At 37.2% G+C, this 15,757-nt stretch overlaps 1 protein-coding gene across 2 annotated transcripts in view; it reads left to right on the forward strand.

Moving 5' to 3' along the window:
- The window catches only part of si:dkey-65j6.2 (pleckstrin homology domain-containing family G member 4B), a 60,415-nt gene that overhangs the window by 11,935 nt on the left and 32,723 nt on the right, over positions 1 to 15,757 (forward strand). For both annotated transcript variants that reach the window (XM_067445555.1, XM_067445556.1), the window contains exons 5-13: positions 834 to 957; positions 5,721 to 5,814; positions 5,903 to 5,989; positions 6,115 to 6,231; positions 7,188 to 7,286; positions 7,450 to 7,601; positions 7,807 to 7,945; positions 9,988 to 10,110; positions 12,498 to 12,689. In XM_067445555.1, coding sequence (XP_067301656.1) covers positions 834 to 957; positions 5,721 to 5,814; positions 5,903 to 5,989; positions 6,115 to 6,231; positions 7,188 to 7,286; positions 7,450 to 7,601; positions 7,807 to 7,945; positions 9,988 to 10,110; positions 12,498 to 12,689 — 1,127 coding nt within the window. The remainder of the gene's footprint in view (positions 1 to 833; positions 958 to 5,720; positions 5,815 to 5,902; positions 5,990 to 6,114; positions 6,232 to 7,187; positions 7,287 to 7,449; positions 7,602 to 7,806; positions 7,946 to 9,987; positions 10,111 to 12,497; positions 12,690 to 15,757) is intronic.

The raw sequence follows: 15,757 nt of genomic DNA on the forward strand, positions 1-15,757 counted from the left end.
CTACACTATAGAACTACAAGTCTTACAACTTCTTTTGATCATGTAAAACATTTGGTTTTGTGTGACATATGGCTGTAAAATGATTTGTGATAGTCTTGGTGGCAACATTAAGAATGAGTTGAAAATAATTAATCAGTAATTCTTTGCATTAAATGCTACTATTTTAAATTTTGCAACTATTATTGGCAATCATCTTTGTAAAGAAAACTTTTGATTATTTTTTTATGTATGCAAATGTATAATATTTTGTCAATAACTATTTTAATAATAAAAATGAATGGCATTTAAAATAAATCCTATTTTTACAAAAAAATATTGTAATAAAACAAATGATATTAAAATAAATAAAAATATTTAAATAAATCTATATAAGTATAAAGTTTTTCAAATTAAAAGTATTTATTAAAATAAATACATGTAAATAATATACTGTATTACTGTACTGTTTTATACATAAGTTATATACAATATATATAAAATAGTTTATAATAAATAATATTTTTCAATAATTATTTTAATTAAACCTAAACATCATTTAAATAAAATAAATTAAAATATGTTTTAATTAAAGTAAAAACATTTACATATTTTTATGTGTACAAATACATTATAAATATTTTACAAATACACAGACAAATTTAAATAAATACATTTAAATTAATAATGTTTTATTAATTAATCATACATGTAAAATAAAAATAAATAAATGAATACATGAATGTGAATGTATTTTAAATAAATAACTAAAATGTGAAGACAGATGATCCCAGACTGCAGTCATGAAAGCGTTACCCATGGCGGAATGTCCGTCTAACCTCATCTTCCTCCTCCAGGTGGTCAGGACCGCTCAGGCCGAGCAGTTCTGGAGACTTACGGAGATCATCAGGACTGGACGTCTGCACCGATTTCAAGCCAGGAGATCTGCAAACTCCTGCTGTATTTCCACACCATCACAAGGTACAACACACACACACACACAACTGTAAAATACTGATAAATTAGCCAGATTGATAGATTTGACTATATTCAATAACATTGTCATAGCCTGACAAGTCAAACCACAACAAGATGTTTGTGGCAAGATGACAACAAGTCACAACAAGATGTTTGGTCTGGAAACTCACCATAGACAGGCAGAGGTGTAGTGGTAAAAAAAGAGGTGGGTAAACTATAAATTCTGGGTGACTGCATCGTGGTCACGGTAAGGTGGGCCACTGCCTACCGGTGTATGCAGCCCGATCTCACGGCAATTCGTAGTAAAACGAGGTGGCTAATATGAGCACATATGAGAGAACACACTAGAACATATTCACATTAAACAAGCTGGAATCAAAGAATTTGACTGTTGTCTTAAAAAATTACTTAAGCCGACTAATCGATTATCAAAATAGTTGTCGATTTCAGTTTTTGCCAATTGCTAATGAGGCAGGTGCAGATTAACGACAGAAGGATGAATTTAGTCCCACATATTTTAATTTAAAGAAAACTCTGTTTCTGTAATCAACAGAAGAATGACAATATAAGTTGGACTTTAGTTTCCACAAGTGTAGCCTAATGGCTGCCGACATTAACAGACGATTTTGCTAAACTATAAAAACAATAAAACCAAAAATGTTCTGTTTGAACACAAAATACACTGCATCATTACAGCTTTTTTACAGGGTTTCGACATGCTCTCTACATTAAACCAGCTGCCTGTGATTAATTAATATCACAACAATGTCCAGAGTGCCTCTTTGTCCACTTGAAAAGTGATTGAAAAGTGTCACAAGCTCATTAAATGTACTACAAATGGATAATTGTCATTTTGAACATTTCTGGATATCCATTTTTGAATCTTGATTGCGTGTCGTTCATGAATGATTCGTTCATTTTGAACGAATCTTTAATATGACTCAGGACTACTGAGTTGTCTCAGAGAGTGATTCGTTCATTTTGAACGAATCTTTATTATGTCTCAGGAGCTGTGTCCCAAAGTGAAGGGTGCGCACTTCGAAGGCCAGACCAGGCCACGCCTTCAAAGTGCACGAAGCGGCACAAAGGGCGAACCGAGGGACAGGGTTGCCAGGTCTGAATAATAAAACCCCTCCAATTGTTATTCAAAAGTATCGGAATCACAGCCAGAATGGGCCAAAATATCCCAAAATGCGGGGCGCGGGCAGTAGAAATATTGCTTAAGTAAAGACAACTTAACATGTGGACTATAGGCCACAAACACCCCAAACCAACAGTAGCCTAAATGCAACCTCATTCAGACTTGGCAACAATGAACCAAAGCGCCGTTAATGGGCTAGCAGGTTCTGACAACTGACAGCGGACGTTCGTGAGGAGATGTTAAAAAGAGAAATGGAGCATATACTACTACTTATATATATATATATATATATATATATATATATATATATATATATATATATACTTTTTTTAAGCTTTCTATTGGGTTTTGACATGCTTCAAAGCCTGCGACGATGGGCTGGACCATAAGCATGTAAATCTGTAGCCGGTTAAATATTGTCAAATTGCAAATATTAGTTAACAGTTTATTTCTTATGTTAAATGTAACTGTTACAATATATTTTAAACATTTAGCCTATATACGTCCAAGTTTTTTTTTTTTTTTTTTTTTTTTTTTTTAAGTAGGCCTACTTATTTTTATTCAACTCATCATCTCAGATGCATTTTTTATGGCATGCCATGCAGCCGTCGACCGATTCAGCCCCGCAAAGCTGCAGACAGTGGAAATATGCACTCATCCCAGAAGATGATGTCCCGCTCAGGCCTTACCAGAGTCTCTATAGTGCATTATTCCCCATCCCGGTCCAGCTCCAGCTTCTCCCGCTCAGCGCAATGAAAGTGTTGAAAAGTGTTTTCTTCTGGTTTGGCTGATAATAAAAATGTGTTGTTTCTAATGTTAAACTTAAGTTATTTTATTGGTCTATAAATAGGCTATAGTTGTAAAAAGCCTACGTAGGCTAATAGACCAATTTATTTTCATTTACACATTTTAAATTACATGACAAGAAAATTTATGTATAAACATAAATGTGTTTAATGTAGCTACAAATTATAACGTGCATTACAAAAATAAACAATAGCTAGGCAATAGAAAAACCACTTCTCTTTAATTTAGCCTACGTTTGAAGTTAACGAAAATGAACAATATAGCAGTTCGTTTAATTTACAAATAACTTGCCTAAAAAATAATAAGCTAGCCATTTAAATTGTTCTGTGTCGGCCACGCATTCAGCCTTTGGAGGATCGATGTTTCGTTGACCGTCGTCAGTGAACATTCATTCATTCATTCATTCATTCATTCATTCATTCATTCATTCATTCATTCATTCATTCATTCATTCATTCATTCATATATATATATAAAAAAAACTTTATTTTAGCATCTAAGTCAGCAGTTTTCGTTTGTTTGTATTTTTCCTTATAATTCTGAGTGACAGATGTCACATTTGATTTAGCCTATTTTTCTGTGATATTTGTTTTAGTTACGGTGTTGACATAGGCTACAGCCTAGGCTGTAAGAAAAATAAATGATTGCACGGACAATTCCTATCCAGTGTCTCTCTTTCTGTAAGGGAAATTTAAAAGATAGATTCTTGAAACAAAATCTAAATTTAGCTGGATCAGTCGGGTCGGGAATAAAATAATTTATAGCGGGGGAGCACGTAGTGAATTTTGCGCAAGCGGAATGGTGCGGAATAGCGGGAGCAGGACGAAAATACAGCGCCGCGCAGACTATATTTTGAAGGCTATTTAAAGAAAGTGTATGGGAAAAAAAGAAACAGCGAAAAGGGTGATAATGGACTGTTTCCTCTTCTTGAGATAATAATGGTTGAGAAATAAATAGCATTTAAAACTTGGGAAATTAAAGTTTATCTTACTCAGGGCAGGGAACTGGGAACTGTGTGAATGCACTAACGTTGAACGTTTTATTAACTTCTAGCGCTTGCGCTGTTGTGTTCAATAGTAGCCTACCCAGGCTAAGTTACACTTGAGTTACCGACCGCTACCGTCTTTAACTGGAGTCTGATCGAGTGCCGCGGGAATGCGGACCAGTCAAATCCTGTATTCACCAGTGTGCTATGAATTCTGGGATAGGGAAGGCTGCGAAGTTATGGGAAGGTCCCATCTGATGTACCCTTCCTTTGCCTGAGAACCGAAGGGCGCATTTTGAAGTCGCTCATGAATTGCGGCAGCCTTCGTCGCACCGCTGTGACGCAATCGCACTTCAAATGCGGCCTTCAGAGGTGCAGTGTTCACTTTGGGACAGCCTACGTAGTGCCGCTGTGACGTAATGGCACTTCAAATGCGGCCTTCAGAGGGTGCAGCCTTCACATTGGGTCAGTCTTCGTAGTGCCGCTATGACGTAATTGCACTTCAAATGCGGCCTTCGAATTGCGCGCACTTTACTTTGGCACACAGCTAGAGAGTGATTTGTTCATTTTGAACGAATCTTTAATATGACTCGGGACTGATTCTGAATCGACAGGTAAGATCCGAGTCTTTTGTTCTTCCTGTCAGTCCCATAGAGACGGGAAGAGAAAAGATTGGTTCATTTTGCTGAACGAGACTCAAAGATCCGAGTCAGTAAAATGATCTATTTAGAAGTGGATAAACTCTATTTAGAGGTGGATAAACGCACTTTGGAGGTGGGTAAACGCTATTTCTGAATTTTGGGAGGTGCGTAAACGGCGTTTACGTGCGTTTAGCCTCCACTACATCCCTGTAGACAGGGCTCAATCTGAGGGGCGGGATAAACGGTTGTCTTTCAAACTCCCTCTGTACGCGATAGGATAGCGCTACACCAACCAGAGCAACGAAGGTGGAGCTAGTTGATAGATTAAACTCTTGCCGTATGCGCTCAGCAAAACTCCGAACCCTTCTTGAGAATGACTTCAGTGCCGTTCTTTGTTCTTTTCTCAGAGAAAAGTTTAACTCCAAGTCTTCCAGTTGCTAGACTACACTTGCGGCAAATTAGATTTGCTGCCACTAGGGTTCGTCTAGATTTATAGGCTAGCGTTGTCAATAAATAATTCACATTTTCACCTTTCAAACTTTTTTCAAGGTAATTTAGAATATTGTGTAAAATAAATGTTTTCAGCAATTGTGGACATACAACTTTCAGGCATAACATTATGACCACCTTCCTAATATATGCTATCCAGACCCATAGACAGCAAACTGAGATGCACTGTGTATTCTGACACCTTTCTATCAGAACCAGCATTAACTTCTTGAGCAGTTTGAGCTCCAGTAGCTCGTCTGTTTGATCGGACCACAACGGGCCAGCTTTCGCTCCACACGTGCATCAATGAGCCTTGGCCGCCCATGACCCTGTGGCCGGTTCTCCACTGTTCCTTCCTTGGAGCACTTTTGATAGATACTGACCACTGTAGACCGGGAACACCCCACAAGAGCTGCAGTTTTGGAGATGATCTGAATTTGGCTCTTGTCCAACTCACTCAAATCTTTACGCTTGCCCATTTTTCCTTCTTCTAACACAATGTTGGACAAAATGTCCACTTGCTGCCTAATATATCCCACCCACTAAAAGGTGCTGTGATGAAGAGATGATCAGTCTTATTCACTTCAGCTGTCAGTTGGTCAAAATGTTATGCCTGATCAGTGTATAATTTGCTACCATTAAATGACATACTATACGCATTATATCAGCCAGGAAATTGCATGCTAACCATATGTTTTTTTAGGAAAGAGGTGAAAGATGTAGGGATGACGGTGGTGTTTGACGCACGGAAAAAGCCGCCACATCCTGAGTTTGCTAAAGCTCTCCTGATGGTCCAGGTGGGTGTGTGTTTTTGGGTTAAAACCAGCTTGAGAAAAACATATACAAATAAATATTACAGCTCTAAATCTTGCGCATTGTCCACAGGAACAGGATGCTCGTGCTGTGCACTGGATTCTTCTGCTAGTGAATAAAGACAGAATCCACAGTCAGGAGAAAATGCCCGGCGTTATGGTCAGAAGAGTTGTGTTTTTTCCTATAATTGAACACATACACCTGGCTTCAGTGGTTCTCTTTATACTATCATTGTGTGAGTACGATTATTTCTAACACACTTGGATCTTCTCAACCCTCTGCAGATGGAAACAGTGACGTCATTTAAGGCTCTACATAAAGTAGTGGACGTCAGTCAGCTTACTGCGGCTCTACACGGCTCCTTACCGTACAATCACTGTGACTGGATACAAATCCATCAGGTACATTATTGTTTAGCCAGCCAATCTGATTCCTACCAGCATTATTAATAAAATATTCAATTAATAATTATTATTATTATTTTATTAGTATTGTGTATATAAGATATTTAATTATATAATAATTTATAATATTACATGAAATTATATTGAAATATAATTAAATTACATGATCAGTTATAACATTATAGCATATTTAATAATATAATGTTATAATTTAATTATATAATAATTCATAATATATGATCTTATATTGAAATATAATTATATTTTATGATCAATTATAACATTATATTATAATTAATAATATAATATTATAATTGATAATATTTCATTACATTATATTCATAAAATATTAATTTAATAATCATATTTAATTAGTATGATATAAATATAATGATAATATAAAATATATAATAATAATAATAAAATAATAATAACAATTTATTACATTAAATTATAATAATTATATATATATATATATATATATATATATATATATATATATATATATATATATATATATATATATATATATATATTAATACACTTTTATTATTATTATTGTATTGTAATTAGTATTTTATAAAAAAATAGTGTATCAATTATAATATAATATTTAACAACATGCCATAGTATTAATAAAATATATTAAATCATATGTAAAATGATACTGTAATATATATTTTATTATTTTTATTATAATATTGTCAAATATATTATATTTATAACATTATTATATTAAATTACATTATATTAAAAAAAATGTTTTGTTATATTTATTCTTTATTATTGTTTAATATTATATGTATATTATTATATTTAATTATTATATTTAAAAGATAATACTGCAATATTTACTATGAGTTATTATTATACACATATCACATTATTATTAATATTATTATATGTTTTAATAAATGAGCTAATTTCAATATGCACCACTTTTTATGTCACAGAAACTGTATCCATTCGTGTCAGACCTGACAGAGGCATCCGCTCTGCTATCGGCAGCTATAAAAAAACTGGAAGGTGTTCATAAAATAGACACAGTGCAGGCAAGTTAAGCATTATATCTGCTCTCGACCTGTCTTGAACTGAATGCCTCCAAACTACATTCATCTATAAATTTCATCAATAAAAGCATGCTGTTATTACTTGAAGATGATGCACATACCTCTGTGAATATGTAAAATGGCAGAAATGCTTGTGTGGAATCAGGATGTGCAACAGTGCATCGACGAGCAGGGAGCTCTAATGAAGGATGTGCTGGATGACACGCGATTGGTCGGCTTGCAGAGGGGAGGCGGAGCCATGCTGGCGAGGATGAGGCGGGAAACTGATGTGAGGTCGTCACACTGTGAACAGAGCTGGTAAAGACACATTTCAACACACTTCAATCTCAAACTTGAGCAAGATGAATGACTAAGCAATTAAAGTATTCAAATATCACTAGAAACTGCATTTGATGTGATGGATGAAATCACCAGTAATGAAAGTGTAGATTCTGTAGATTCGACTGATCATGCATTTGATATTGATGATGATTCCTGATGGAGTAAATCTGTTTTCCCACAGTGAGGTGATTGACACAGTCACACATCTGTACAACGCCATGGAGGAGCAGGTGCACGTGCTGGCCAGGAAGTCCAATATGTCCCTGCAGCACCTGGACTTCCTGTTACAGCTCAGAGAGATGGAGTCTAGGTTTGCAAAGGTACAATCATAAAGCTGCTCACAAAAGACAAACTGAACGTAAATATATATATATATATATATATATATATATATATATATATATATATATATATATATATATATATATATATATATATATATATATATATATATGCCCTAAGCTAGGCCACAATACACTACAGTTCAAAAGTTTGGGTAGGTAAGTTTTTTTTTTTTTTTTTTTATGTTTACAAAAGAAAAATGATCCAATGCTCTCTAAGGCAGTAATTATTTGATTTAAAAATACAGTAAAAACAGTAATATTGTGAAATATTTCAATGAACAGTTTTCTATGTGAATATATTGTAAAATGCGATCAAAGCTGCATTTTCAGCTTCATTCCTCCAGTCTTCAGTGTCAAATGATATCATTCTGATATGATCATTTGATGCTCAAGACATGTCTTATTATTAACAGTATTGAAAACAGTTGTGCTGCTTCATATTTTAGTGGAAACCATGATATTCAAGATTATTTGATGAATAGAAAGGTCAAACGAAGAGCATTTATTTGAAATGGAAATATTTTGTAACATTATAAATGTCTTTACTGTCACTTTTGATCCATCCATGCTCAATAAACGTGTTAATGAAACCTTTGAACAGTAGCGTACAAACCCGGTTCCAAAAAAGTTGGGACACTATACAAATTGTGAATAAAAACAGAATGCAATGATGTGGAAGTTTCAAATGTCAATATGTTTTTCTGAATACAACATAGAGGACATATCAAATGTTTAAACTGAGAACATTTATAATTTTAAGGGAAAAATAAGTTTATTTTAAATGTCATGACATCAACACATCTCAAAAAAGTTTGGACAAAGCAGTGTTTACCACTGTGTGGCATCCTCTCTTCTTTTTATAACAGTCTGCAAACCTCTGGGGACTGAGGAGACAAGCTGCTCAAGTTTAGGAATAGGAATGTTGTCCCAATCTTGTCTAATACAGGCTTCTAGTTGCTCAACTGTCTTAGGTCTTCTTTGTCACATCTTCCTCTTTATGATGCGCCAAATGTTTTCTATGGGTGAAAGATCTTGACTGCATGCTGGCCATTTTAGTACCCGGATCTTTCATCTACACAGACATGATGTTGTAATTGATGCAGTATGTGGTCTGGCATTGTCATGTTGGAAAATGGAAAGTTTTCCCTGAAAGAGACGACATCCGGATGGGAGCATATGTTGTTCTAGAACTTGGATATACCTTTCAGCATTGATGGTGCCTTTCCAGATGTTTAAGCTGTCCATGCCACACACACTCATGCAACCCCATACCATCAGAGATGCAGGCTTCTGAACTGAGCGCTGATAAAAACTTGTGTTGTCCTTGTCCTCTTTAGTCTGGATGACATGGTGTCTCAGTTTTCCAGGAAGAACTGGCCTGAAGATCACGGGCATCCAGTATGGTTTTCTGGCCTTGACCCTTACACACAGAGATTGTTCCAGATTCTCTCAATCTTTGGATGATATTATGCACTCTAGAAGATGATAACTTCAAAGTCTTTGCAATTTTTTCCCAGAGAAACTCCTTTCTGATATTGATCTACTATGTTTTGCCGCAGCATTGGGGGAATTGGTGATCCTCTGCCCATCTTGACTTCTGAGAGACGCTGCCACTCTGATAGGCTCTTTTTATACCCAATCATGTTGCCAATTGACCTAATAAGTTGTGAATTGGTCTTCCAGCTGTTCCTTATATGTACATTTAACTTTTCCAGCGTATTATTGCTACCTGTCCCAACCTGTGCTGTGCTACCTGTGTTTTTGGAATGTGTAGCTCTCATGAAATCCAAAATGAACCAATATTTGGCATGACATTTCAAAATGTCTCACTTTCAACATTTGAAATGTTATGTATATTCTATTGTGAATAAAATATAAGTTTATGAGATTTGTAAATGATTGCATTCTTTTTTTATTCACAATATGTACAGTGTCCCAACTTTTTTGGAATGGGGTTTGTACATTCATTATTTGATCTCTGGCATTCAGAAGAGTTCAGTAAGTGTGTCTGTCTGCAGATTAAGGAATGGTTCGACACAGAAGGAGAAGCGCAGCTCCTGCAGGCTGAATCTGTGGACGACTCCAGTGAACGAATCCAGCACACACTGCAGAGTTTCAAAGCTTTTCTCTCGGAAGCAAACGTAAGTGAAAGTCAAGAAGCGTATGCTGTGCTGCTGCAAGAAGGGACTCATTTGAGGATTAAAACTAATCTTCTCATGTTATGCATGTTATAAAATCATTATCCCACCTAACAAAAATATGTTCTAAGACTGTCGTTCCTATTAGGTTATGGAAACGTCATTTCTGAACATTCTCTCAAACATTCAATTTTATCAGCATTTGTGGAAACAATACTTTTGAATGTTCTTTGAACATTCTGAATTTTTTTTTAAGGACAACCATCCAACTAAAATATTTCAGAAAAAAAACATGCACTCTTGAAAGTTAAATGGTGTTTTATATAGAATCCTACTGTAACGTGTAGTTAGGTATGTTTAGTTTCTTTGTCCGCACCCGAAATCACATACTTCACCAGTACTATAGTGTACTAACTATAATGAAAAACAGTGAGCGACAGATAGATGGACACTTTACTATCCCATGAGGCCGTGGGAAAGGATTTGTGAAGTGACACAACTGATGCTGGTAGGTCATGTGCTCATGACAACATGGCGAATGCAGTACACAGACTATTCATACTACAAACACACATACTATATAGAATACACTTTTTTAGCGGATGTGAAGTAATTCAGAAAAAGAACCAACTCAGGAGAGTATGCGATTTCAGACTGAGCCGTTGTGTTTTGGTTCCGCTTTCCCTGTTTTTTCAGTGTTCCTGATCATTATTAGTCTCCCTGGTAGTTATTTGGTTGATGCAGCTGTTCTGTTTTACCTTGATTACTCCCCTGTGTATTAAGGCCGGTCCACAAGGAGATGCGTTTAGCCATATACGTAAAAATGTTGAATTGTTTCAGTGTTTTATCCACATGGATCCAGCATTTTGTGAGCCTGAAACATGTTTTTTTTTTTTTTTGTTGATAAATCTGAAAACGACACCCTTGCATTTTCGTGCGTACTGCCAATCCGTAAATTCTGTGAAATGGTGATGTCTTCACCCCACGTTTCGCGCATGTTCCAAGTCATCTCTGTGGCAAAATTACGGTTCCACATGCTGGTCTGGCATGTATACTACATTGTTTTGCGTCAGTCTCAGTGGTTTCGTGTGTACGCAGATATTTCTGGAGACGAGGAAAAAAAAGATTGGATTAGGGAAAGCTCTGGCTTTGTATGGATGTGGCCTTAGGCCCTTGGTTTCCTTTGTTTCATTGTCCAGTGTTGTCTTTGTTTCATATGGTTGTGTGTTCGTTTGCTCTTGTGATCTCCTGTATGCTGCTTTGTGGATTAATAAAGAAGTGTTTGTTTGGATTGTCGCGTTGTGCGATTACGACAGCTCTACTCTAGCCTGACGTGGTCATACTCAATTCTAGTCAGAATATGAGTCTGAAACTGCTCCATTGGGCTGTGATTATGAGGCGTTTCAACTGAACCAGGAAAGACCTCAATTGGACAGACCTACAACCAATCAGAGCAACGAAGGGACGCATAAGGTTAGGTGTCAAATGTCAACAGAGCTCAACTGCACTGTGTTGCCAAGTCCACGTTTTTTTTCCACGGGTTGTTTTCTATGTCCGCGGGTTGAAGCAACTATTATGTGATATATAGACCCATGAGTGCGAATTTTAGCAGGCAACCTTGCCAAAATAACACACATTTTACCCCCCAAACACCATTTTTTCCAGAGAACCCCCGAGAAGCTATTGTTTAGGGCTAGTAGCTGGCGGATTTTGTTGTAAAAACTTGGCAACCCTGTCTGCACACGCGCTGGAATAAACAATCTTTGCCGGACTCCAGTGTTGTAAAAAAAAAAAAAAAAAAGATTTTAATGATACACAGAGTACTAACCAACATGATCATCATTTCAGAGAGAAATAGTGAAGGTGAATGCATATACAAACAAGCTCTCCGTTTGGGATTCGAACAAATATAATCCAAGCCCCTTTGATGACGTGCATTATTACGTTACTGTTGATCATCTGTCCATCATCGTCTAAAGCCCGCCCTGATGATTTCATTGGTCCAAACAGTTTCTGTTCGGAGATAATTATTCCTTTATGGAGCGAGGCCAGACCGAACTGCCCGACCTAAAAATGTTGTGGGTGGGGCTAAGTTTGGCTGGCAGCCAGGCTACCTCTACTCTTGACACCTAGGGTTCTGCATATTACTCTTATGTTTTAACAAGTTATTGTGATAAAGCAGGTTGCAGGTTGCAGGCTGCTTTATTCATAAAACAAAATTATTTCAAACTAATGCCATAAAATGATTCCACGATGGAACCCCTAAGGTTCTATGTATGAAGCGCCTGGCAGAAGAACCCTTTACAGTTCCATATGGAACCTTTTTTCTAAGAGTGTTTGAAGCGGTAAAAAATCTGCAGTTTAATCGTGTGTTTTTGGTCAAATATCAGGAGCGAAAGCATCAGGCGATGATGCTGGTGTCCGATGCAGAAGGCGTGCAGGGGCCAAACTATCCCGAGACGGAGGTGTTTCACAGAATGGTGTCCATGTTTAAATCCAGCCTGGCTGATTTTTTGTCGCGGGCCGAGCGCTGCTGTGAAGAGATGGGGATGATGGTCTACATCTGCCACTTCTGCGAGAGGGTACGTCTGACAGTTTTGCTCATTTTTTCACATACTTTTTATATACACTAAAACCAAAACATTCATATAGCTTATTACAATCAATTCCAGTTAGCTTCCACCATGACTCTAATTCCCTCACACATGTACACACACACACACACACCTCTACTCCTCTACCTCTACACAGTTTTTTTGGTGACACTCAAGACTTGACAGCAAAGCAGTTTTGCTGTTCAGTCTTAAGGCCCGTTCACACCAAAGAGGATAACTATAAAAATAACGATATATACAGCGTAAAGATAATTCTAAAAATCATTCCTCATTAAAGAACAGCAGAGTTCACACCGCAACTATAACGGCACAGGAACGATATCGCTGGAATCACTTTCGGAATGATTTTATCCAGCTGATGAACAATAATAACATTGTAAGCCAATAAAAATCTATCCTGCTGTAATGAGGTTGAGCATTTAAAGTGACAGACAAGCACGCCCTTAGAATAAACAGAATGATAACGTCCACTGGTGTAGATGCCAGCATATCTTTTTAGTTATATTTTTAGTTTTCATTGTTGGTTGGGCCTTTAATGTAATTGTTTTAGCCAACATCAGAAGGCTAATTCACCTGAACTTTTCTCCAAAGGATTTTTCGAATAAAAGGTTTTTAATTCATACGTAAATAAATCTGTACTTAACATTTTGGAAGATACTTTTTTTATGACTTCATTTAGAAAGTCAGGGGCCAGCTGTATAAACTTAGTGAAATACTGTATATTAAAGGGGTCATGAATTGAGAAAACAAATTTTCCTACAGTAAAAAAAAAAAAAAAGAGGTCATCATACTATATGAATATCCTGTAGGTTTCTGAACAGAAAACTTCCTTGTTAGTCCAAAAACACATTCTATTGAAACCATTTTATTGAAACTAATCTCACAAAATGGCTGGTTGTGGAATGCCTATCTATGACCTATCTCTGTCGCCTTTGGCTTGGCTTGCTCAGTTGGGGACACTAAAATTATGATCCAAGTTATTCAACTAAATATACAAACAAAATTAATTAATTAGGTCTTATTTAATTCTATAAACCACTGATCTGCCAACATTGTTGCTATATGATCAATTAAAATAAGCTGATAACATCACTGTTTTCACTGTACAGCCGAATCAGATTTTGTTGCAATATTATCCTGTTTGACACTGTGAAGCTGCTTTGAAACAATCGTCACTGTAAAAGAGCTATATAAAGTTGATTGATTGATTGATTGATTGATTGATTGATTGATTGATTGATTGATTGATTGATATGAGTGGTGAAAGAAGATCTTCATCAGTGGATCTTTGGCTCCGCCCACTGGAGTGTTAGTGAGATGACGAGGAGAGAAGAGATACAGGATCACTGGACTAAAAATAACATTAATTTCCAAAGGATCCTAATGCTAGGAAAGTGTTTATTTATTTTCAATAAATAAATGTATAATTTGTATTTTACACACACACGCACACATGCACACAAATATATATAAATTTCGAGAGAGTTTCATACTTAGCTAGCCTGACAATCCAGACCCACATCAAGATGTTTGGTCTGGAAACTCACCATAGACAGCTCAATCTGAGGGGCGGGATAAACGGTTGTCTTTCAAACTCCCTCAGCACGCGATAGGATAGCGCTACAACCAACCAGAGCAACGAAGGTGAAGCAGAGCTCGTTGACAGATTAAACATTCGCCGTATCCGGTCGGCTAAACTCCGAACACATCTTCCCTTCTTAAGAATGACTTCAGTGCCGTTCTTTGTTCTTTTCTCAGAGAAAAGCTTAACTCCAAGTCTTCCAGAGTCGCGGTCAAAGCTGATTCGAAAGACCGCCATTCGCCAGTTTCTGTGTTTACTAGAAGCACGCAAGCACAACTCGGCCGTCATTATGTTAAGCCCCGCCCACCGACTCTATACACGATGTGATTGGCCCGACAAGAGTTTGGCGTTTACAGCTCAGAAGTGAATTGAGAGTTGCTAGACGACACTGCCGCTATAGGGTGCGTCTAGATTTCTAGGCTAATACTTTCCGATTTCATATACAAAGATGTTAGCAAACCACAGCAGTGGTCGTTTACACTGAGGTCTCACAACAACCAATCACAGCAGTTGGCGTTTACACTGAGGTCTCACAACAACCAATCACAGCAGTGGGCGTTTACACTGAGGTCTCACAACAACCAATCACAGCAGTTGGCGTTTACACTGAGGTCTCACAACAACCAATCACAGCAGTTGGCGTTTACACTGGGTCTCAAAACAACCAATCACAGCAGTGGGCGCTTACACTGAGGTCTCAAAACAACCAATCACAGCAGTTGGCGTTTACACTGAGGTCTCACAACAACCAATCACAGCAGTTGGCGTTTACACTGAGGTCTCAAAACAACCAATCACAGCAGTTGGCGTTTACACTGAGGTCTCAAAACAACCAATCACAGCAGTGGGCGTTTACACTGAGGTCTCAAAACAACCAATCACAGCAGTTGGCGTTTACACTGAGGTCTCAAAACAACCAATCACAGCAGTGGTCGTTTACACTGAGGTCTCAAAACAACCAATCACAGCAGTGGGCGTTTACACTGAGGTCTCAAAACAACCAATCACAGCAGTGGGCGTTTACACTGAGGTCTCAAAACAACCAATCACAGCAGTGGGCGTTTACACTGAAGTCTCACAAAAACCAATCACAGCAGTGGGCGTTTACACTGAAGTCTCACAACAACCAATCACAGCAGTGGGCGTTTACACTGAGGTCTCACAACAACCAATCACAGCAGTGGGCGTTTACACTGAGGTCTCAAAACAACCAATCACAGCAGTGGGCGTTTACACTGAAGTCTCACAACAACCAATCACAGCAGTGGGCGTTTACACTGAAGTCTCACAACAACCAATCACAGCAGTGGGCGTTTACACTGAGGTCTCACAACAACCAATCACAGCAGTGGGCGTTTACACTGAAGTCTCACAACAACCAATCACAGCAGTGGGCGTTTACACTGAAGTCTCACAACAACCAATCACAGCAGTAGGCGTTTACACTGAAGTC

The sequence above is a fragment of the Pseudorasbora parva genome, chromosome 6 (genome assembly GCF_024679245.1).
Source record: "Pseudorasbora parva isolate DD20220531a chromosome 6, ASM2467924v1, whole genome shotgun sequence".
In the NCBI taxonomy this organism is placed as follows: domain Eukaryota; kingdom Metazoa; phylum Chordata; class Actinopteri; order Cypriniformes; family Gobionidae; genus Pseudorasbora; species Pseudorasbora parva.